At 39.7% G+C, this 24,542-nt stretch overlaps 2 protein-coding genes across 2 annotated transcripts; one reads left to right on the top strand and one right to left on the bottom strand.

The window, feature by feature from the left end:
- Positions 1-156: 156 nt before the first annotated feature.
- Positions 157-5,826, bottom strand: LOC118412741 (methyltransferase-like protein 25). Its single transcript, XM_035815779.1, has 10 exons — positions 5,607-5,826; positions 4,586-4,792; positions 4,142-4,222; positions 3,708-3,813; positions 3,046-3,333; positions 2,129-2,273; positions 1,808-1,893; positions 1,314-1,421; positions 889-992; positions 157-346 (listed from the first exon to the last, which is right to left on the bottom strand). Exons 1-10 carry the CDS (start codon positions 5,823-5,825, stop codon positions 194-196), a joined length of 1,497 nt encoding a protein of 498 aa, XP_035671672.1. The 5' UTR covers position 5,826; the 3' UTR covers positions 157-193.
- A 211-nt stretch (positions 5,827-6,037) lies between these two features.
- LOC118411484 (PAX-interacting protein 1-like) lies at positions 6,038-24,254 on the top strand. Its single transcript, XM_035813771.1, has 18 exons — positions 6,038-6,211; positions 11,308-11,445; positions 11,923-11,966; positions 12,421-12,484; positions 12,892-13,005; positions 13,543-13,992; positions 14,671-14,773; positions 15,218-15,309; positions 15,438-15,533; positions 16,270-16,407; positions 16,878-16,999; positions 17,467-17,651; positions 18,247-18,485; positions 19,342-19,510; positions 20,068-20,168; positions 20,655-20,789; positions 22,117-22,192; positions 23,933-24,254. Exons 1-18 carry the CDS (start codon positions 6,116-6,118, stop codon positions 24,004-24,006), a joined length of 2,436 nt encoding a protein of 811 aa, XP_035669664.1. The 5' UTR covers positions 6,038-6,115; the 3' UTR covers positions 24,007-24,254.
- The last annotated feature ends 288 nt before the right edge of the window (positions 24,255-24,542 follow it).

The raw sequence follows: 24,542 nt of genomic DNA, 5'->3' as shown, positions 1-24,542 counted from the left end.
TTTAATGTCATTTCGCAGGAAATAATGAGAAATGTCAACTCAGACATGGGCCCTCGGAAGCCTTTCGTCACTTTTTGGTCGCGGACTACCACGGACCCCGGTCGCGGAAGAACTGGGGTGTGCACCGTTAAGCTTTTTATTAATTTTCTAACATGTCTCCAATCTGTATTCTTTGACCCGATACTCCTTCCTGTCATCTTTCTGCGATAATTACTAAGTTTCGTGGTGAGATACTGTCGTCGAATATGGGAACAACTTCAGTCTTCAGCCCCTGCTCATGTAGATATAAACACCTGTCCACTGTCACCAGGGTCTCCAGAACTGGCTGTAGAAGGACTTGTAAGGCCTGAAACAAAAACAAAATTTATGCGGTTGTGTGTCCCTAAGTTCCAAAGGTGATTGTTCTTCCTGTAATGTCAGTATCCCTAGTAGTGTTGCTATGCCATGTAACATCCAGAGTGTAGGAACGTGGGCGTGGGGGTATGAACATGTAGTGTCAGTAGGCCTAGCAGTGTAAGTAAGCAAAGTAGTGTCCATAACTGCATAGTGTCCATACCCCTTGTAATATCTGTACCAAAAGTACTCTCAGTATCTCCAAGAGTGACCATACCCCTGGTAGTGTCTGTACCCTCAGTAATGTCAGAAACCCCAGTAGTGTCCTTTCCCTAGTTGTGTCTATACGTACCCCCAGTTGTGTCCGTACCCCCAGTAGTGTCCGTACCCCCAGTTGTGTCCGTACCCCCAGTAGTGTCCGTACCCCCAGTTGTGTCCGTACCCACAATGGTGTTCGTACCCCCAGTTGCTCATAACAACTTAACCGTGGCCTGTTGATTTTGTATTCCTTTAATATTATTAGACTATATTTATTCAGTGAGGCTTTTTACTTACCGTGATGACTTCTATGTAGGGAAAGTATTCCTCCCATTGGTCATGTGACTGCTGCAAAGCATCATGGTATTTCTTCCAGTCTTCTTCAGTCTGAACTACTTCATCTGTTGAAAAAAAGAGGAAATTTATCTGTGTCAGTAAATGATATTCTGTAAAAAAAACTTAACTTTACCAAACCAACACTGAAGACACTTGGGATGAGGTACTTTAACCCCTGAAAAATTCCCTATGTAAAGATGGGCAATTCCAAAATTGCCACATTGCAAAAATGGACTATTCCAACTTCACAACATCACTGAATTTCAATGTATAGGGGAGTTCAATATAATCACAAAACTTTTGTGATTTCTGTACTTAGATAGACCATCTCTATATTTTACGATGCATATTTGAAAAAGTTTGTCATAACCCACCCCCCTCCCCACCTGAATGAAGTGTCAGTCTTCCAAACACTGCTGCAAGGTACACTGGGAAGGACTGAAAAGCATCCTTCCTTGTCACTTTCCTTTTCAGTTTCTGAATTCCTTTGCCAGCTGAAGTGAACAAAGAGAATATCACATAAGAACAGTTACTAGAACGCAACACCTATTCAGCACCAAGGACAGGTATAATACTGTACTGTAAATGCATTTACCCGGTACTGTAAGTATGCAGTGGTTTTATGTTCGCGGTTTTTGCAGCAATCTTTTTACTGTGAAATTAATTTTGCTCAGTTTTGTTCTGTCTTCTACGTACCTGGCTTCTCCTAGCAGAACTAAACCTGTGCAAACTATATATTGCACAGTCTTTAATAAAACATGTTATACATGTAGGTGACTTCTGTCTGTCTGTAGCACCCTTGGGGAGTCACTGTTATGTCAAAAACTTCTTCACAAAACTATACATACACATGTATATAACATATTAATTAATGACCCACCTGTGCTCACTACATGTTCAAGAATTGCCCTGTAGGCCACACTCCTGGTGTGGAACTGGTGGTCCTCATAGCTTTGACACGCCCATCTGAAAACCAACACTACGATTGGTTACTTAGAATATTGTATACATAATGTTATATCATTTTTCAAGTGTCAAGATGTAGTGTCAAAAGATCTCTCCCTCTGCTTTTTGAGACTTATTTTACAAAAATACTTCTATAACTGTAAGACCTTTTAAGCAGTTTAAAATGTGGAAATCCAAGAATTTGTTACTATACTGTACACTTCTCGTGAAAGTTTGAGGGAAAGTTGCATCCCACCTGGCCCGTGTTTCTTGTGCCGCTAGTCTCAAAGCAAACACATTCAGCTGCCAGTCAGGAAAGTCTCGACCAACTTCCTTTAACTTCTCCTGTACTGTACAGCTCAGTGGGAAATTCTTGAAGCAGGATGGTCTACTGTCAGTGTCTGAAATATAAAGTCATCACATCGTCATCTACATTTATTATTATCTTTGATTATTGTTGCTTGTTTGGTCACAAGGTATCTGTTTCCTTGGAAATATGTAGCCTGATTAAATTTTGCTTATAGCAGCCCGCCCAACATCTGACTAGCTTCTGGGTAGTGGCCAGTTACAACCCTGGACAACAGATTTTGTGTTACACACACTAGGAAATATGCAACAAAAACTTCTTTTTTATAGTGATTTTAAGGGAGATTACTGAATTTAGAGAACATCATGCACTCCCATCTTGAGGCACAATCCATTACACCACAAGAAATCAACCACCATACCTGTGTAGTTTCCAAAACATCCCTCACAAGTGGCATGATGGCCTTGTGGTTACGGTTGTTGACTCAGAACAGGAGGTACTGAGTTTGCATTATGACAGTGTCCTAATGGGAAAGGCACTTCATGCCAACTTTCATGCCAACCTCATGCCAACTGTTGCTCAACTAAGGTAAAAATGAGCTTTTCTTTTTCCTTTGGCTAGGAATGTTCTTCAGATAGGACATTAAATGGAGGTCCCATGTTTGAGGAGAGCCACAACTCAGGCACGTTAAAGAACATATCACCATTATTGAAAAGAGCAGGGAATCATCCCAGTGAGAGTGGATCAGATGAATCAATCCAGATCTGCAGCTTGTACTCTTCAGTACAAACATGGTGTGTTACGCCATGTGGCGGTTTATAAAAGTGAGTATCGAAATAAACAATACAAATTAAGAAATCACATACCTGTAACACTCATCCCATGGTAACAGCAGCTGACACACACCAAACATCGCAGTCTCTCCACAGATGTGAACATCTTTAACATTATGGGACACAGGTCCCCACAACAGTGGAGTCCAACCATACATGTGCCATTGTCCCTCTCATGAATGTCACCATTTTGACTTTGACTTTGACCTTCTGAAGGTGACTGTTGTAGGGAACTGATGAGGAGTTCAAGTTCACGGATGCTACTTGGGTTGTCATCAAGTTTCAGGTTCATGGTTTGGATTTGTGTTTCCTTGTCTTCTCCTGTGAAACAAAAAATAAAATAAATTCAAGTTTTGAGAAAAGTGACACTGAACCATTGACTGAAGAATATATCAAGTCTGTAGTAGACAATATGAAGATATAGTAATAAACAATACTGTATTCTGTGGCATAGTAAACAATAACTTTTTTCTATTCCAGTATTGATGGTCTTCCTACATAATAGTAGAATAAAACTGTGAGAAAAGAATTAAGGAATCTTCTGATAAGACATATAATGCAGTTCATTCTTTCATACAAAAATAATCTTCCTTATAACAGCACACACTGAAGTTACACCCAAGAAAGTAAAAGCTTTGAATGAGCTGCCAGTTTCAAAGTTAGCAAAAAAAGTTTGCACAGTGCAGTAGCGCCACCTTGAGATTTGACCCGTCTCTGCGCCCCATGCACATGGCTTGCCTGAGCCTCCACTCCAACCACCTGGAGCCCACACTGGTGGTGTAACACCTGTCCCAGGTAACCCTGTAACAAAACAGAACAAGCAAATAAGCTTCATATAACAAAGAAACTGGGTACTGTACAGAAGTGCCATCTAGTGATCTAATCCATTACTGCACCTCATGATGTATTTTCCTAAAAATTTAGTAAAATACAAATACTGTTACACCAGTCTACAGTAACCTGGAAATACTACCACTTTACAAATGAACACCAGAAGAAGCTTATCCTCTACTAGTAATGTTCTACTGTACAGGATAAATGACAAATAGTATTATCTGAACAGTATCTTTCAGGCGAAGCATCATACAAAATGCACAGTCTACAATACAATATTTTGCATGCCACTTACCAGTCCTGAGCCTACGTCTATGACACTGCTACATGATGTTTTCCCGCATGTGTCTCTGACTACAGAAGCAAGGTAAGAAACCTGTACAGAACATGGCAAGGAGTTAAAAAGTTATTCATTGTAAATCAATAATTTCTAACAATGAGTTGTTATACTTATAGGCTTGAGTCTTATTGATATTATTTACTATTCCTTATCTTATGTCTTCAATGCATTTTGATTGATTTTAAATACTGTAGCATACTAGTAATAGTACCCTGGGGTTTTACTCAAAACCCAGAGGTCCTGGGTTTGAGACTCATATTCTCTGACGTTGTACCATTGGGAAAGGCACAAATTTCCTCACTTCATTCAGGTAAAGATAAGTACCTAGTTTTGGTTAGGGAAGTCCCTCAGATAGGATGCAAAATGGAGGCCCTATTTTTGAAAACTATGAAAACATACCTCATGTTTCTTCTTGGGTGTCATCCCCCTTGCCAGATCCTTGTTGATCTCCATGGCAACTAGGTCAGGTGGCTGTTGCCATGGTAACGACAGGGATGCAGCAGTCTCCACAAAAGCCTTCAGAGATTTCGGCCAATCATCTTTGAGGTGTCCACTGGGGAGGAGGTTTAAGTTACGGGTGGAGAGGGATAGGAGGGGTTGTCTCCACTGTAGATGGTCAGAGAAACATTTATGGTGTAAAGTTTGTCACTGTCAAAAGCATACATTAAATCTAGTTCCTGTTTCACTGGTACAGGGATCATAATAACCTGGAAGCCAGTCTATATTCGTGGCTGCCAATTAACTCCCACTGGCCAAAAATCCTACCGTGTAAAAATCCTACCACATGCAGACGATTAGCCTGATGGTAGAGAGCTTCTGCTGGCCGGTAGAGAGCGTACAAAAATTAGGTTCTTGAGAAAGACATATTTAAGTCGAAACCGGTAGAATTATACCGTCGTCTCTGAACTGTCATTTTCCCAAGCTACGAATGAAGCGTACATTAGCTTCGTAAACCAAGGCTGCATTCATCATAATTCCTCTATTAATTATCAAATCTAAGGAACTGGCACTTGTGATGTCGCATATTACTTATTAGGATGTAAAACCAATTGATAGAGTGAAACGAATTTAAATTCTGCTACTGTTTTGAAATAACCATCATTACATGTAATTTTACACATGTTAACTATGCAATACATGCTAAATGATGATGCTATCCAATAGAGTGCATGATACATAATAGGGAGACTTATAATTAGCGATCAACTGTATCCTAAATTTTAATGCCTGCATGCCTGCTTGCAAGCCTGGCCTTAAACAAATTCTAAATATTCGATAACTTTGTAGATTAATACAAATTTTGAGCATTTAAACGCATGCATTTCTATTCCACAAAATCTTTAAATGTTATGCACCTCTTCTAGTTCTACTGCACTGTTTATGTTCTGACAAGTCAAAATTCAAAGTACTTTTACTTCACCTCTTCCGGAACTTTCTCCCAGACTCTCTCGAGGAAAAACCGAGTCAGTTGAAAGTTGTAGATCCATTCTTGCTCGGCGAGTATCCTACATATCCTCTCCACATATTCTCCTGCCTCAATCCCCAAGTAATTTGCAGAAATAGACGAAAAATCACCAAAATTCGCCATAAAGTTCTGCACTACTGTTTTAGCACGTTTCTTCAGGTCAAAGGTTGTCATTTCCGGGGAATTCTTATATGGCTTTACCAAAGGGGGGTTCAATAACTTTAGTTGTTATTGTTTATCCACTTAGTAAAACGAACAACGTAATTTCTATAGATTACCTTTCAATTTATATCAAATTTTATTCATATATGTCTAAATAAATGTATCGATTTTCATATCTTGAGTTACCAAAAAAATATCATGGATATCCCTGAAAATGTAATCGTGTAGCCTAAGTGGAAGAAAATTTGGCGGGAGAAAGATAAGCTTGACTTTCTGCAGATTTTCTCACGTTTCTCCCCAAAATGGTGTCCGAATCGCAAGGATCGGAAGACCTGACGGTTCCTGGTGACTTCTTTAAGGAAGTGAAGTACTTCTTATGCGGCAACATCAGCGATCAGGTGAGAAAATCGTGTGTATTTTGGAACGCTTGGTGTTTGGATGGTGAGGGGAGGGGGGCTTTGTCTTTCGCGGGGTTTTCTTACAAGTTTCTTTTTATCATAAAACGTAGGATGTAGAACTAAAACACCTGCTTTAACATCAATTGAACAATTGTCTTTATGTGACACGAAGGTTTCCTCGTCAAATTTGTCGTCGCGGCGTGGAAATGATGCAAAATTATACATGTTCATCATTCCGAAGAGGTTGAAAACAACCTCCTTTATCATTCCACAGTGCACGGGGAGGTGGGGTTTACCCAAGAAAAAATGTCGGAAAAACATCGGCGCGTGCATGTGGGAATATGATGGTTTTTCGTTGGAATTTACGGTGATCCGTCTTGCCCTTTGGATTTTCGTAGGAAAACCGTATTCCAATGTCGATTTTCCAATGATATAACGGCACTTATCCGATGGACTTTTAACTTCCGACATTAATCTGATGGCCTTCCGACGACAGTTAATGGTTTCATGTCGGGTTTTTTTTCCTACAGAGTTCCGATGCAGGTCACCTAGACAACAAGTTAACGAACGTGGCAGATGGGATTTCCCCGCTTGGATGTGGCCATGGCAACGCCACTGAGTGACGAATAGCTTCTTTATTGGTTACCATGGCTACTGAATGATTGACATCCGTGATCGTCGCGATTTGTTTTGTTTTCTCAGCTGTGGCGTTAAGAATATGAATAATTAAAGAAAAAAGGTAACTTCAGGCGATCACATTGAACCCAGAAAATGTGGGTTTGACCCCTTGATGCGACATTATTTTTTAATGTTTTCCCGAAGGGCAAAACACATTGGTTTGACCAAGGAGTTTGTTTTGACTCCCTTTTTGTTGGGGTAGACAAACAAAACAAATTCTAGAGTCAGTCTGAAGACAAACTGGACAGCTCCCCGAAAGGTATATAGGGTAGGCCCGAAGGTTTCCCCCAGCAGGATGGCGATCCAGGCGACCAAGCTAACTTCAGATTAACTTCATCAGCGTGAATAACTGCTAACACTGTACGCTACCCCAGGTGATGTGGAACACTTAATTCATGCAGAGTTGTCTATGCTCGCATACTTTAGAATGTGGTTTATAAAATGGTTACATTATGTATTTTTCACAAAACTGTTCATAAAGAAACTGATTTAAGTGATTTTGCCAAGAACAATCGCGTATATTTCATGGTGCGTCAAACCCATTCACAAAACATGTTTATTATTAGAGGAATTCAATAAATAAAAACATTTAATAAATTATGTTAATGAGGTCCTGAAAACTCAAGGATGTACACACCACTCATGTACTAAGTTGTCTACGCTTGCATACTTTGAATGTGGTTCTTAAAATAGCCATTTCATAACCTTTTCACAAAACTGTACAAAAAGAAACTGATTTAAGTGATTTTGACAAGAACAATTGCGTATATTTCATCGTGCGCCAAACCTGTTCACAAATCATGTTTATTATCAGAGCAATTCAATGAATACAAGCCTTTTGATAAATTATGTTAATGAGGTCCAGTTAATGAGCATTTTCTATTGCTGAGCCGTCAACCCAGTTGCTTATCATAGATAGATGGACCAAAAAATGAACACCACACTTTCTTGATTAAAGCACCTTTGTTTGGGAAATAAAAATGTTTTCTGACTGATCTGTTATGGACCTCCTACCTTCAACTACTATTGTACTATGTACATGTGCAACATATCTCTTGCGTATGCGGAAACCTTCTGGCGTCTTTCATACAATTTTTGCAGATGATTGCGGGACGTCCAGAATTTTTTTTTAACGTTACGTGTTCTAATTCTGCGGAAGATTGCAGGACGTATTGCGGAAGATGCAAAACGTCGGCAGAAACTTGAAGCGCATTTCATGGCCGTTACCGATGACACATCTTTTATAAAATCGTTTTGTCATCCACTTGCGTGAAAATATCTTCATGGCTTTCATGGACCCATTTCGACGCACAGTATTTTTAAACTACGGTGATTCAGAAAAAATACTACCAATTATCGGACAGTGGTTATCTTTTTTTTTATTTACTTAGGATTCACCTGGGGAGATGGGGGGGGGGGGGGAAGGAGGCCATATGACCGAAGGAGGCCATATATATATAGGATTCACCGCAAAGGCTCATGGAGCCACTCAAACGTTTTGGGTTATAATACTGTATTGTGAAAGATGTCTGTTAACCCTTGACTTAATCAATCAAACAATCAAAAATGGTTTATTAGTAAAACAAAGTACTGGCAGCCAGGGGCTGAATTGTGACTTTTTGTACATTAAAATCTATACTTACTTAATATAATTAACATACACAATCAATTTCTAGCACGTGATTGCACTTTAAAACAAATGATCTCGGAGAGAATTGCTGTTTAAGTGGATAGTTCATTTAACATGAATAAAAGCATACATAGTTTACAGTTCATAAACATTGTCATTTTTTCTCGTTGAGAAGCCTTAGCATTGATGGTACAGGACTGTTGCGGAATCTTGTAGTGCGGAAGGTAGGTACGGTCAGTGTTTGTGAATTCCGCAGGTTACGGCCATGCGTCTGACCACGGGTTTGCGGTAACAGGTGTGCAGTTCTTTCTGACTTCTGCATACTGGATGCAAGCCTTCGGCAGAGGTTGGTTCTTCTTTCCTCCAGTGTTTCAAGTCCGCACTGTTGCAGGGCTGATGAGTAGTCAGTGTAGTTACGCCCGAGGATTGTTCGGCAGGCGCGTCTCTGTACAAGTTCCAAGGTTGCGGTCTGTTTGCTTGTAAGACTGTTGTGGTACACTGGTGCACAATATTCCAGAATAGGCCTGATAAATCCACAGTACACCGTTACCAAGTCAGCCACCGGTAGTCCGAACGTCTTAAACAGTTTCAGATTGTACCCATGGGGAAGCAAGTCCGAGGAAGCTTATTCCATAGCGATGTCAGGTTGATCCGTCTTCTACTCGTATGGTCTGGCCAATGCTTGACTTTGTCTTTTTTATCAAGTGATAATATCCAGTCTATTATCTTGTTAATAACTATAGTCTGTGTGGACTGTCTTTGGCTGAGTTCATGTTAACTTTCGAAACGTGTTAGTTCCTAGATTAGTGTTAGTATTAGAGAGTTAGTGTTAAAGTGACAAAACAAACTTTTGAGAAAAACAGTGAAACATTAATAAATTAACAGGAAATCAAACTCAACAGGAACAAAACGGATAAATCAATAGATAATATAAGATAAATCGGTTCTTCTGTGACAGCACATCTCCATCCTCAAACTTTGACGGTATTGACAAACCTGAAGAATGGGAATACACGACATTAGTCATGATCAACATAATGCACTGGTCAACTAGCCACCGAAAGTGACAGTGGTTTCAAAAAGTGGGCATCCTAAAAAAATTGTTAAATTACCCTAGTTAAAAAATGTAACATAAAAGGAAATATGTAATCAACAAAACAGTATCAACTCTGTAGCTCGTTTATTCATATCGAGATATTCCTACATTATCCTGTTAATCGGGGCCTGGCGCCTGTCATGACCTCAAGTGACCTCCAGTCGGTGCGTTAAAACCGACACATTTCCAACATCTATTGGGAACGCATCGGAAGACTGACGGAAAAACAATGGGCGGGCGCCATTGATTTGGCCTGATTTCTGGATTTCTGTCGGATCCAACATCGGAAAATCTGAATGTGGAAATCCGACACAAATCTTACATAATTACGTTACCAACCCATTGACAATCCGACCTCCCCGTGCACTGTGTTCATGAACACATTTGCAAGTTGTTTTCTTTTTTCTGCACACTCGTGTGAGATATTCAGAATATGTGAACCATTTTTAACCTCATTGGTTTTACTTTAGACCTTAGATCCTGCTGCAACATTTATGATTTTGTTATAAATTTTAATGTACGTAACGCAGGGATCGAAATACGTTTTTTTGCTACATGCAAAATTGCAAGTTGGCAAAAATTTTAAGTGCAATTTGAAAAATTTACATGCAAAGTACAACTAGTCTATACTGCAATTTTCTTGCCAACATCCATCATTCCGTCCTTTGGCGGAATTTTGCTGCTCAGGATGGATAATAATTTTGACTGTTCACGGACAGAAATCAGAGCATAAAAATATAGATAGAACTTAAAATTTTGGAAAGATATTCACATAATCAGCATGAAAGTTTGCAGCAAAGCCAAATTTGATTATTTATAACGCCAGCTGACGACCGTTGGCTAGCTTGACTTGGCAAATTTTGATCACATCTAGTGAAGCTACCGGAGAAAGTTACCGGCAAAAACAAGGAAGGAAAAAGAAACGTCCATACGTCGTTATGTCAAAGAGAAGAGTGTCTAATTGCTCAGTATTTTAACTATAGGCCAATTATTTTCAACATGCAAGATTGCAAGTTCAGAATATTTTTACATGCAAATCTCAAAAATTATGTGCAAATTGCAAGTTAAGTATGTGTATTTCGAACCCTGGTAACGTGTTATTTGTATAATTTACTACCTGCTTTTTTTTACCTGTTTGAGTTAGTGAAAAGAGAGGTATGATGTCTTGGTTTGTTTGCAAGTTTTTGCTTGCTTTGTTCCATGGTACATGTAGGAAGGAGGAAGAATATGGTGTAACAGGAGACTTGCAGGATGTCAAAGGGTTGTGGTTTGGTGCCACAGGCATGAATATGCATAGACAAAATTAGCAAAAAAGTGACATTAGATTAATGAATAAAACAAGAAATTCACAAAAACTCTCAATAATTGACACAGATATGAAACCTTTGGTATCTTGTTTACTATGCATTCGAATGTTAACGTTCTCCCTGTAAATCCATGTAATTTGGTCCCATCAACTCATTCCTGCATCCTCCATTATTGAAATTTTTATTATTTTTTATGTACATGGTGACTGCTTACTGTGAACTTAAAAAAATTGGGTTTCTATTTTTGTATAGTATGTGACTATTCTAGTCTATAGTTCTATTGTGAACTAAAAAACACAGCAAACACTGCATTTCCTCCTTTCGACAAAATAAAATCACTGTGCGATTAAAGGCATTTACAGTGATATTTTTGGTCTATGAACAGGTACAGAAATTGTTGCGCCAGGGTGGTGGGAAGGAGTACTCGTACCTGACGGACCTCGCTACGCACGTCATCGCAGACAACGAAGATTACCCAGAAGTCAGCGAGGCGAGAGAGGTGTACGATCTCCCTGTCGTTACGGTAACAACTTTCCATTTTTGTTTGTTTTTTTGTTTGTTTCTTAGCATCACTCACCACTAGAATAACTCTTTAGTGAGGTAAACTGGTCCGAGATCATTTTCACTTAGTAGACGTCACTTTCATGTCCATTTGATATCCTATCAGAGCCGAAGCTAGGTGCTTAGTGAAGTGTGGAAATTGATGTAAAGTGCCTTTTCCAATGGCACAACATTGTAGTCTGCTAGGTACTAGAACTCAGATTCAAAAACCCTAACCACAAGGCCACCATGCTATCAGGTTTTTCTAAACAAATACACATGTAGAGGATGATGGCATTTTAAGTGAGTGGTGGAACCAATCAATGGGGGTGGGGGGCATGGGAATATAGCTATAATGCAAAACCCCTTTGCCTAAAATGCATCAATTGATTTATGTGTGTTGTAGAATGATGGAAATATTAATGTTATACTGACTGACTTTTCTTATTCTCTTTTCCAGCCCAAATGGGTGACCCTGTCAGCCAGATGTGGACGTCTTCTACCGTATCCTTTTGTGTTTTCTACCTATGCTACATGCATGGTCACATTCGCTCCTGTCCCCATATGTGTTGTAGCCCAACCTGGCTCTGAGGCCACAGATTTGTCCTGATGGACTGTCGGAAACTGCGGGGGTAACTGTAGTGATTTTCATGATTAGGTCATGGCGTCTGTTTGTTGCCGGGTCCAGGTTTGATTCTAAGTTTAAAAAATCCGGGGGGCCTAGCTGTGCCCCAAAATGGCTTGGTACCTGCAGGGTGTCCCACAAGGCCATGTAAGTGCAGAAAAGTACTTGGAGGGGCCCCTTTGTCCAAATGGGACCGTAGCACTTGAGAATTGCTGTTATGTTAGTTTAGCTTGTTTTGTACAGTAGGAATCATATGCTTATAGAATGTAATTTAAGGAGTGCCTGATGACAAAGATTTAAACTATTCAGATATTCCTTAACAACATGTCTCAGTCACAAGGCATTCACTCCAGAGGACAACAAACTCTTCTCAGGTCTAGTCTTATGTTTGTCACAGGTGAGAAAATCTTTTGAAATATTCCCTATGGCTTGTTTGTTTGTTTTTTTCATAACCTGCAAACTGCCTTTAAATGTAATGCACCAGGTTTGTACAGCAAGACAAGACTATCTTTCTACCAGTTGGTATCAATTTCTTATAACAAAAACTTTCTTCCAATACTAAGGTACATTTGTATACACGCATCAAATTTTCAACAACCACTGTCACCTTCTTCAGGAAACTCAAGTGAGTTAACGTTCTGAAGTGATTGGTCATCAGGATTGATCCTGAAGAAGGTGACAGTGGTCGTTGAAAATTTGATTCATGTATACCTTTATATTGGAAGAAAGGTTAGTATCTTTGTACAGACTACAGTATTCTTGTGAAGTTGTGTTTATTAATCGGAGAATCTTTGTCATTTACAGATTCCAGAAGAGGACCGTAAGGCACTGTGGGGAATGGTGACCTTCTATGGCGGGAACTGTCAACTGAACTTTAACAAGAGATGTACACACTTAGTCACACCCAAACCTGAGGGGGTAAGGATGGTTATTGTACCTTCTACTCTTAGTAGTTCACGACCTCCCTCCTGTGGAACTCCTCAAGATTTGGATATACATGGAACTTTTAGTGTTTACCTTTTTGCTTCATTTGTTCTCCTTCCTCTTCTGTTCAAACTAAGGTCAATGACCCATAGAGGATGGCTGTCACCATGGTGACTGGTAAATAGTAGACACCCTGTTGTGTTGGATTACGTTGTGTAGCAAGTGACAGGACAGAGCTGGAGGGGATGGTCATCATTTATATCTTTGAGTAAGAATAAACAGCAGTAGTTTGTTAGACTAGACTGTGTAAAAGTAAGCATTATGTGTTTTCTTTCCTTTTTCGAGTTGTGAAATATGATTACGCAATTTAATAGGATGTCTTGATAAAAGGAAATTATGGATACATTTTTTGTCTGAAATGTAGTTTTTATCTAGAGGCAGCTTTGAACACTTTTCTTAATAGCTTTGTGAGAATTACTAAGATAACATTGAAATGTAAACATCATAATCATTTCAAATTTTTTTTTTCAGGCAAAATATGAATGTGCACTAAAACACACCAAAATCAAAGTTGTCACGCCAGATTGGATTGTCGACAGTCTCGCTCAGAAAAAACAACAAGAGGAAGAAAAATACCACCCCAGGCTTGTCATCAAGGAAGAAAAGAAAGAACCTCCCCCAGCCAATCTAGAAGAAGAAGAACCCATGGACACTCTCCCATCCTCAGCCAATCAGGGTGAAGCAATGCTAGGACTTGACCAATCAGGACTGAGCTTAGATGGGAAGAAGAAGTTGGAGGCACCAAGGTTGTTGAATCTGTTGAACAAGAGTTCTTGTGATCAGACCCCCCCTGATCACAGGTCACTTGGTAGGGTCCAGTCGCCGTTGCTTACCAACAGGAGAATCCGAGACATCACGAACAGTGGTCACATCGACGCAAGTGGAACGAAACTTGTTCTCAGTCCACGTGACTCTACCAAGGTAATTATGATTGAATCAATAGAAAGAAAATAGCATACTACATCTATTTCTATTCTTTTCACAATGAATAGGCTGGGGCTGCACCCCCTACCTGGTATAAATGTGGCTATAGGATAGGTCAGAGTGCATTCTTAGGACTGTTTTTGCATGATTTTGACTAAAATTAGAAAGCTTTTAAAAAAATACAATACACAATGGCTTACTACCCATACATCAACTTAGAATAGTTTGGCTACATATACTTTTGTAGAATCGCTAACTATGAACATAATGTGTAGTGCAGTTAGTAGGCATCCTTCCATCTTTATCATCTTTGATAATCATCCAGTTATATGGATGATTATTAGTTGACTAGCACCAGTTGGAGTGATTTGTCAACAGTTTCATCAGGTTGGCAAGTCACGGAATATCAAAATTCTTTGGGACCGTATCGGTAAGCAGCAAGACCTACATGTATGCTGCAGTGCAAACTGCCTCTTTGGGTGTCACTCCACCATCGTGGTGGGTCTATCATGTTAAGTGCCTTTCCCAAAGGCACAGGGTCAGGAAAAGGTGGGTATCGAACCCAGGACCTATTGGTTCCAAGTCAAACGCTCTAGCTGTTGCGCCACACAGACCTCACTATGGTCACCAAAACATTGAATAAAATACTTTTAAAAAAATTTTTGGTACCAACAGGTTCACGAGACTATCCAGATCTCCCAGCTCGATGACACCCCTCCCTACCTGAAGGGGGATGGGGAGTTACTGGAATATCATGGTCATGATCCCAAGATAAACGGTAAGTGCCTCCTATAGTCAACCATGTCAAAGTGCGCAAGCCACATATAGTATAAGGAGAAAATTGCATGAAGGCTAAGTAGGAATACTTTACTTCATTTTTGAAAATAGATTTTTATGACATCTATAACTGCACTTATTTACTATCTGCAAGAGGCACTCTGCTGTCTTTAGCCCCTGACAGTATTGTTCAGGGCCATCAAACATACACGTCCCATACTCACTTGAAAATTTTCCTACCCAATCCTGTCAGAAACACACAAGCTTTCATCTCAAATTCTTTTTATATTGGGTGAAAAAATGCTGAAAGGGAATTTATCATCTATATAAACACACAATTTGGGGGACCAATTATACTTTGGAAGGGACTCTTTGAGAGTGTCCACTCGGAGTAATACAGGCATGAGACCATATACGATTGTAATGTAAACTTTCCTCTCCACAGTGCCTCCTGACACCTGTCTGCTGGGCTGTATCTTTGTGATAGTTGACTACCAGGAACAGGTGTTACCTGCACAGCTGGAGACTTGGACTAGGGTGGGTACATCTACAGACATATAGCTCTCCTCTTTATCTTCTAGTAGACTTGGATGAATGAATGGTTTGTTATGATGTTACAAATTTTATTGGCATGAAGTGATTGTAGTACTTATTCCTTCTGCTAGGTGGTGCACCAGCATGGTGGTTTTGTGGACCCTGGCTACTCCCAGCGGTGCACCCATTTACTGTGTGACAACCAGGCTAGCCCGTTCTTCAAACAAGTAAGTATAAGATGACAGCACAGAATTGTAATCTTTAAACTTTGTAAATGCTTGATAGCTGTGAAAATGGCTTGACTAGCAGACACACGGTTGAGATATCACTGGATTGATTCCTAGTGGTCCATTGTGAGGTGGGGCTATGGGACCGGTGAGGTGAGGTGAGAGGTCCATTGTAGATGTTTTGTCCTTTGGAAGGGTACTGTACAGGACTTTCCTTACTCCACCAAGTGTAAAGATGGGTATCTGAGTTTGGTTGGGGAAGTACTTGTAAAAGAAGAAGGGGAACTTTATTGCACGACAATTGTAAAGGATACAATAGGTGGCAAAATGTACATAAAACTGTTGAACTACATGTGTTGAATGATAATAAATTAAACAATCAAACCATCATCTTGTGTGGTATATTCTGGAACATTATGACAGTCTGCTGCTTCAAGAAAGTAGGGTATTGTCTTATTTTTGTAAGGAAAGCGGTGGAAGTAGAGGGATGGGCTCCAATACCGTGCCCAAGACACAGTGGATAACAACCCAATGCCCCTACGGCCTCTTTGGGACTACCTTTACCTCTTAACTATATGGTATGACTTGTTAGGGAATACGAGCCCAAGACATACTGCATGCAATACAATCACTACACCAACAGACTTTTACTGTGAGGGTCTTTTCCTAGCTGAAACCTTTTGTGGACAACTATAAGGTTCATTTCCTAACTGAAACCTTTTTTCACAACTTTTAGGCCCAGCAGGACGGTAAGAGGTGCGTAACAGCGTACTGGTTGAACGATGTCCTCACCATTAAGAAGATGATCCCACCGTGGAAAGCTCTACACCTGCCTACTCCATTCCCACACAGCATCAAACCATGCAACGGACAGGTGGTTTTTGTTGTTTGTTCGTTGTGGATTTGTTGATTATTTGGCTGATGAGGCAGAATAACTTAATGTGGAGATCAATTTGTTTTGCTTATTTTTGTTTTTTTGCAATGCTACCTTGGTGCAGGATTACTGTAAATGCATTTAAGGTCGTTGGATTTACTTTCGTGGTAGTGGGAAAATGCAGTACTAGTGTTTGCAGTGGTTTTAAGTTCATGGTAGCACCATAGACTGTGGTCACATACTATAATGGGAAAATGTTTGCGGTGGTTTTAAGTCCGTGGTGAAGTGGCCACCGCGAAAACCACGAACATTTCAGAATCTGCATTTAAAGTATGTTCTTTAAGTACTTTTTGTAGATTGCTTTTATTTGCAGTCATGCATCAGAAATGACCAAAATATTTCTATTTTGGCAACACTTTTGGAGCGGAGCCTAAAAAACTAAATGTTAATTGTCCATGTTTGTTTCACAGATTATTGCAGTGACAGGGTTTGTGGACCAGGACAGAGAGAACCTGAAGATGATGATATCCCTGGCTGGGGCCAAGTACACGGGCAGCTTCAGTCGTTTCAACACAGTACTCATATGTAAAAGGTAGGGAATCATTAGGAATCAGTAGTACAAGTCATTGATGTTAATTACATGACTTACCATTGTCATACATGTAGGTATTGTTTTGGGCATGTCAATGTGTGTTTGTGTGTGTCTATATGTGTTTCCATATATATTAAGTCAGCACAACATAAGAAGCTCTGGATGGATTGTAATGATATTTTAAAAAATATCTAAATAGTATTAGTAGGGTACATGTAGGCGTTGGGTACATGTAGGCATTGGAAAGTCAAATGTCAAGGTTGAATTTGGACCCATTGTGTGTGACCTTGGTACCCATTTTGATTCCTAGGTGTAGTCAGGAATGTGGTGTTAAGTGCCTTTTTCAAGGGCACAACATCGGTAGCCTCCAAATCGTTACGCCAACACAAAGAGGTCTCTGCCAAAAAAAAACATGACAATTTTGATATCAATTTTAACATTTACAGTACCCTTTCTCTCCCCTGTAGGCCTGAGGGAGAGAAACACAAGAAGGCACTGGAGTGGAGGACGCCATGTCTGAACGTCCAGTGGCTCAGTGACATCATCCTGGGAAACTTTGACGCCATCAAACAGATGGGGCTGCCCAAGTACCAGAACTTCTCCGCTAGCGAACCTTTCCAGCTGGACTATCACTATGTTAAAGCTGTCATGGGTGTGTACTAGAGTACACGTCCGGGATATTCTATTTTCTAATCCATTTTTGGGTTTGAAATTTATTTTGATTCCTAACCTAAAAAATTGTTTGCACTGAATATATTTAGAGACACGTATATACAAAAGCTCTGGCAAATTTCGATGAACGGAAACTATAGCTATGTTTACAAATTCAAGCAGGTAACAGTTGTATTTTTTTTTTTTTATTATGCTGCATGCATGTACAATAGATTCTTTCACGTAACCTTACTCAACTGCACCTATTTAGGTCCTTTGCTCCAATTTTGAGGGCACAAAAAAGGGCATATGCCCCCAGTATTTTGAGACCTGATTTTTCAAAATTACAGGTGTAGTAGGCTGGACTCTACACTTCACTACAATATACCCAATTACATGGCTAGGGGTATATTTCACATTCCTAAGACATTCAAACAGGTATCATGATATAATGTAAAACATTAAGCACAAGAAGTGGAAATGTTATACATTTGTATATGCACCGATCTTTATGTTATTCCTATCTATTGTTCATTAATATAACACAGTTGCTTTTACTAAGAACCAATTAGAGCTGAAAATCATACTTTTTGTAGGCCCTTGGACGACAGCATTGCAGCTATCCCAGGATGCATTGCAGAACCTGAGCAGGAACCGCGTCCTCTTCACGCCATCTCCGCCCAAGTCGAAGCGGAAAGGTTCCCAGGACGGGAACGGGACCAACAAACGACAGAGAAACGAACCCATCAAGCCGTACAGGAGACTTCCTCCCGAGAAAACTCCCAGGGTGCTTTTCACCGGTCTGGACATTGCAAGTGTCAACGACCTCACAACGGTAAGCAGCCTGGAGTTCCTTTTAAACTAGAGTGTAGACCGCAGGTCTTAATATCGGAAAAAAAACATTTTCAGATTTTATTGACAATCCCAGAAAGAAAAGTTGATTTAAAAGAATTTGCAAGAAAGCACAGTGCACTGTTATCCATAGGTTGACCTATCTATATCTGTTGTAACATTTATAAAAAGTAGGTTTGTGTAAAAGTGTGGTGTCTTATTTCTCATTGTTTTCAGTACAGCCCAGGTATTTTCAACATGCAAAATTCTGAATATTGTTACGTGAAAATTACATGCAAATTGCAAGTTGCATGCTTGTATTACGAAACCTGATATAGTACAACCACAAACTCAAAACCACCACATGCATGGACACTCCATTTTCTCCAAAAACTTAATCTCCACTAAGTTAAATGCATTTATAGTAATATCAGGGCTCGAAATTCATTTTTGGGATTAGGTGCACTGGTGCACCCAGCTTGAAAAATTAGGTGCACCAAAAATTTGTTGGGTGCAGCACTTGAATTTAAGTAATAACCTAATAGCAAAACTTATTTACAATCTATCAAATTCTTAAACAAGTACCATGACAGATATTTTTGTTATCTTTCTAACACTTAGATGTCAAGAATATGAAAGAATATACTAGTATACTTTGATTTCTTTACATACATAAACCTAAAAAAATATCTGGGTGCACAGCTCCAATTTTGGGTGCACCTGGGTGCACATGCATCCAGTATTTCGAGCCCTGTAATATGCACATACGAATTGTTTGTAACTCTTTTTAAAGATAAATTTATGACCTTGACCAATGACCTGGCTATTAGCTAAAGTCTTTTATCATTGTTCCCTTACAGAAAGTGCAGCTGATTGGTGGAGAGATTGCAGAGAACATCCACAAGTGCACCCACCTGGTGTCCACCAAGGTGCTGCGGACGGTCAAGTTCCTGTCAGGTGTCTCCAGCTGCAGGTTCATCGTCTCACCTGCCTGGGTGGAGGACAGCTTCAAGCGCAGGTGCTTCGTGGGTAAGGAGAGATCTGGAGTTTGTTGTTGTTACCTGCAAGTGTGTTAATGTGTATTTGAGAGAGAGAGAGAGAGAGAGAGATTAAGAGAGAACGTGTGTTTTTGTTTGTGTAATACCCCCCAGAGTTCCCCCCTTCCCGTCAGAGTCATGCCCCCTCATAATTTAGAGCTCGCAGACTTGCGTCCGATCGATTTTCGCTACATGTGAGGGGGGTATAACACTAGTTCATCTTGCTCCGCGTGGAAACCTATATCCATTGTATTTAAAATGGGGTCATTACGGATATCGAGTCAATGGACAGTGGTTTCAAAATGCAATATTTTTAAAAAGGAAATAAACGTTATCAGTATTTGAAAATATTGTAGTTTGAAATAACAATGGATATAAGCTACCCCACAGATAAAGGTGAACCAGCATTGTGTGTGTGTGTGTGTGTGTGTGTGTGTGTGTGTGTGTGTGTGTGGTGTGGTGTGGTGTATTACCATTTCAACTGCAACAAATGGAAAACATCTAAAGTTTATATATCAGAATCTGATGCCCTTTTCTGTTGATTTCCAGAGGAGAAGATGCACACCCTGGTGGATCAGGAACAGGAAGCCCAGTTTGGTTTCAGTCTGGCGGAGTCTCTGGCCAGGGCACGGGTCCAGAAACTGTTCAAGGTACATTGTGCTGTGAACACTTCACTTCACTTCACACTTTACTACCCGGTTTAGCATCTGTTGTTCCCCGTCTTACATGGGTTGGATGTTGCAGCATCTGCATATTGATGAACATAACTTGGAAGTTCATCTGTGTTGGTAGAATTCATTCTGAATAAAGTTGAACTGCAATGACCAACACAAAAGAATTGGACTCAGTAAACCCAATTTTTGACTGATCGACTTCAGTCTTTGTCCAGGAATAAGAAATCCACTGCTTCTGTGATGTCACGTTATGTAGTTAGAACACGTGACTCAGTGAGCAGTGGATCATAAGTTGCAGATAGTCTATGGTGCCCCCTGTCCCTGTTTATGGATGGTTATAAAGCTCTGATGTAGACGCCCTCCATCCTAACCGAACACAATTACACAACTGTACAAATACGGGTAATGTGTTAAAAAATGTATATAACTGCAGTTGTGCCAACACACTCCTTTGTTTTACAGGACACTTGCTTTTACATGACCCCAAACGTCATCCCCAGACTGGACATGATGAAGACCATAGTGGAGGCAGCAGGGGGGAAGGTCATAGGGACCAAACCTGCAGTTAACAGGGTGTTGGCCTCACAGCAGAGACAGGTAAAGAGGGTTGTTGTTGCCAGGATTGGGTCCATCACAATACTGTGTAATGTATGCTGTGTATATGTGTTGTGTATTTGTAATGTGTACTACGTACATGTAACGTAAGGTTACCAGTTTACGGTCGATTTGTTAATAATGCCGTTTTACGGAAAGCGCGCAGGCCGGGAAGTGAAAAGCTGTCCTTAATTGGAAGACCTCAAAGTCGGTCTGCGTCAAGCTCTGTGTGGCATCATATTTCTTCTGAGGATTTCTCGCCGTACGAGCGTCTTTAATAAACAAGTCTGCAGCCAAGAATTCTTCCAGGGTGACCAATTTACGGTCAGTTGGGTGTTTCTCCATGAGGTTATTTTTCTAAAGGACATATATCTGATCATTTCCCTTAAAAGTTCCCCACGTAGTTCACTGAGATAACACAATGGATAAATTGTTTACATATGGCCATGCCGCCACTTTGCATCGACGCTAAACGTTATCGGTAAGTCATCTTTGCCCCAACAGAACGCCACTCAGAGCGCCATGCTGTTCGACAACTTGCACAATGCTACTCATAATAATGGCAACGAATTTGGATGTTGCTATCACCTGTATAGATAGGAACTGGCCTTGAAACGCGTTCAGTATACATGTGGCTTGCTCACGCCGTGCCCTCCCCACATAAATTAGCCCCAACAGCGCCCCTTGCGACAATTTCTCGCTCTCCAGTGCACCAAGCTTTAACGGGCAAGTCACGTGATGCAAGATGGCGTTCGAAAACTACCCGCTCGGCGAGGACAGTCACTTGTTTTTATGCAGTTTATAAGGGTTTCCTTGGACAACATACATAAAATCACCATGCATTCTTGAGATAAGAACTCCAGGTTTGGTTTGAGGTGATGTTTCAATTCATAAAGAGTTTGTTGGATTTTAAAGAGGGGACGAAAATAGCCGTCTAGAATTACGATCAGAACCGGGTCATCTGTAATAGTGTTGTGCGCACTCAAGCGTAAATGTAAATTGTTGTCGGACTTTTCAGACGTGATTTGCTGGATGCAAAGTTATATGATAAATAAGGCAAGACACATAGATGATATAAACGTACTTCTTTCCTACTCAAGAGAATTTTCTTTTTTACAATTGACCTCGAAGTCTGCATCCACCAATAAGTGACCGTAAACTGGTCCTGCACGTAAACTGGTAACCTTACGTTACATGTATTTGTAGTACTTAGACAAAGGATTAGGCAGGGAGAAGAATACAAATATTTTGCGGTTGTTTTGTGTTTGCGGTGTGACCCACAATTGTGTTATTATCAAGGATTCATTCTTGTATGATGTTTTTTTTGCAGGGTTCACCCAGAATTTTTATCATAACATGTGAGAGTGATGTACAGATGTGTGCAGACTATGCCAGTAACAATATCGGTAAGGTTTCATGAATCTGTATCTATGATATTCATCTTGTGAAGAAACAGATTATGAATGTCATGTAATTATGATGATTTTACTAACTTTTTCCTCTGCCCATCAGAAAAGTAAATCATAAGGTAGTCCTCTCTTCCTTTGTTCCTTCATTTGTTCACTCTTTTGTTCCTTCCTTCAGTAGTCATTCATGTTCCATTAGAATGGAAAGTAACACCCTTTGACTATTCAACTCACAAATGCAAAGTGCACAATACTTAAACATCTGAGCTTTGTCTAGGTTATGTTGATTTGATGACATCCTCTGGGAAACCCAAAACCAATGTGAGGTGCAAAAACGACAAAAGTTTGACAAATAAGATTCCTTTGATAGATTCTTCATTTTTTCCAAAATTCTTCCAAATCTCCTCCCTTGACTTTGCAGGGTGGGACAAGTTTTCTAAAATTCACTTGTCCTGACATTTAGATGACATTTGTCTAAGCAGTGGTCGAAATACTTTTTTCCGGTGTTCTGCAATATTGCAGATTGTCAAAATTTTCTTCTGCAATTCGGAAATACTTTCTGCAAACACACAAGCCTCCAAACATCCTTCCCAACCTAATAATGTCTTGCATATAAATCATATTTAGCTTTGCAATGCATAGCATTACTGTGATTTTTATTTCTCTCACTCTATTTTCAATTTCAGTCTGCAAAGATAATCCTTTTCTGCAGGGAAGTTATAATTCCCTGATACCACCATAAGTGTTTTATCCACATTGCCATGACACTACATAACGGGTTACTACAGCTTGAATTATACCAATCAATTCATAAATGTACTTAGTTATTATCACACCTACTTCCACACAAAATACTAATAAAGGTACACCAAATAAGCAACTGTATATGATTTTTGGGAACAGAATTTTTAAGGTAGCATCCACCTTTTGTCAGTGACACTGAGCTTATCTATTGGAGGTTTCATACAGGTTTCATACCCTAACTATGAATTGATATGCAAAGGAGGTGAAGACAACTTTTAGATAGTCCAATAGGAAACAAAAGCAAGACAATGCCAAGACAACATACAGGAGCTAATGTTGTCTTGTAGGGGTGAAAATGCCACTAGTTTGCTAACATATTAAAAACCATTGAATCCCAATCCTGATTTTTTCATTCTGCAAAATTGCAGATTGTTTAATTTTTCTTCTGCAATCTTGAAAATCCTTCTGCAAATTGCAGATTGCAGATGGGTATTTCGAACACTTTCGAACAAGTATTTTCAATTCCATCGATGGTATTCTTTTATTGTTGCCTCTATTTTACTGTGTTGACCAATGCTTGATGCTATGACTCTGAAAGGTTACAAATATATCAGAACCTCTCTCATTGAAAAATCTTACGTAACCGATCGGACCAGTGGGGTAGGACATGCCCTTGCCGATCGGCACTTTAACTTGCCCTGGACAATTGGGCTAGTGGACTTGGCCAACCCTGCTTTGTCATTCTACAAAATCAGTATCCATTTTGTAATATTTTGCAGCTCGCACAATTTACAGTATGCAGAAAACTTCTTTGGACAACGGGCAAAATATGTGTGAATGTCATCAATGTAATCTAATCAACATGGCCATACATGAATGATGGCATTGACAGGAAGTTTGCATGTTACTTGTATATCTACAATAATCATGGATTTAAACATTGAATTATGTTGTATACTGTATGCTCACTATGTTTTCTGCAACGTCACTTTTCAGATGTCTACAGTGCTGAGTTCATCCTTACAGGGGTGCTGTGTCAAAAGATGGACTTCGATTCTTACAGGTTTTAATTCTTTTGATGAAGGATAGCATTTGTAAATTTTGGGGCAAGTTTGGTACTTGTTGTTACGGTAGGATGTCCATGTAAGATATCAGTAACCTATTAAGGGCTTGCTTGTAAACTTGCGGATATTTGTACACAGTATTTACATGTACATTCCAAAACAACGTATTTGAACATATATATGATGAGATGAATTACATTCTCTGAACCTATAATTTTGCTGCATAACGTGGATAATGGTAAATGTTGTATTCAGCACGAGCAGTTAACTGTTTTTCACTAATATCTTAAGGTTTCAGGGTTGGCTAAATTGGCATTTTGACTTTTCATTGTTTTCTCATTAATGAATTAAGAAAGAATGGAACTGTAAGGAATATTGATAGATCGGCATGATAGAATTCTAAATCTGATTTTTTGGGCCATATGGATGACGTCATCAGGTTTTATTGCCCCCAAATATTATTTTTTCTATGGGAAAATACAGCACTTTGGTACATACCACTGCAATGAAACTATGTTTTTCATGTGCATAATGATGAAGGC

Source organism: Branchiostoma floridae, chromosome 3 (genome assembly GCF_000003815.2).
Source record: "Branchiostoma floridae strain S238N-H82 chromosome 3, Bfl_VNyyK, whole genome shotgun sequence".
In the NCBI taxonomy this organism is placed as follows: domain Eukaryota; kingdom Metazoa; phylum Chordata; class Leptocardii; order Amphioxiformes; family Branchiostomatidae; genus Branchiostoma; species Branchiostoma floridae.
The sequence above is the reverse complement of the archived record's forward strand: the minus strand, read 5'-3'. Positions and strand labels throughout refer to the sequence as shown.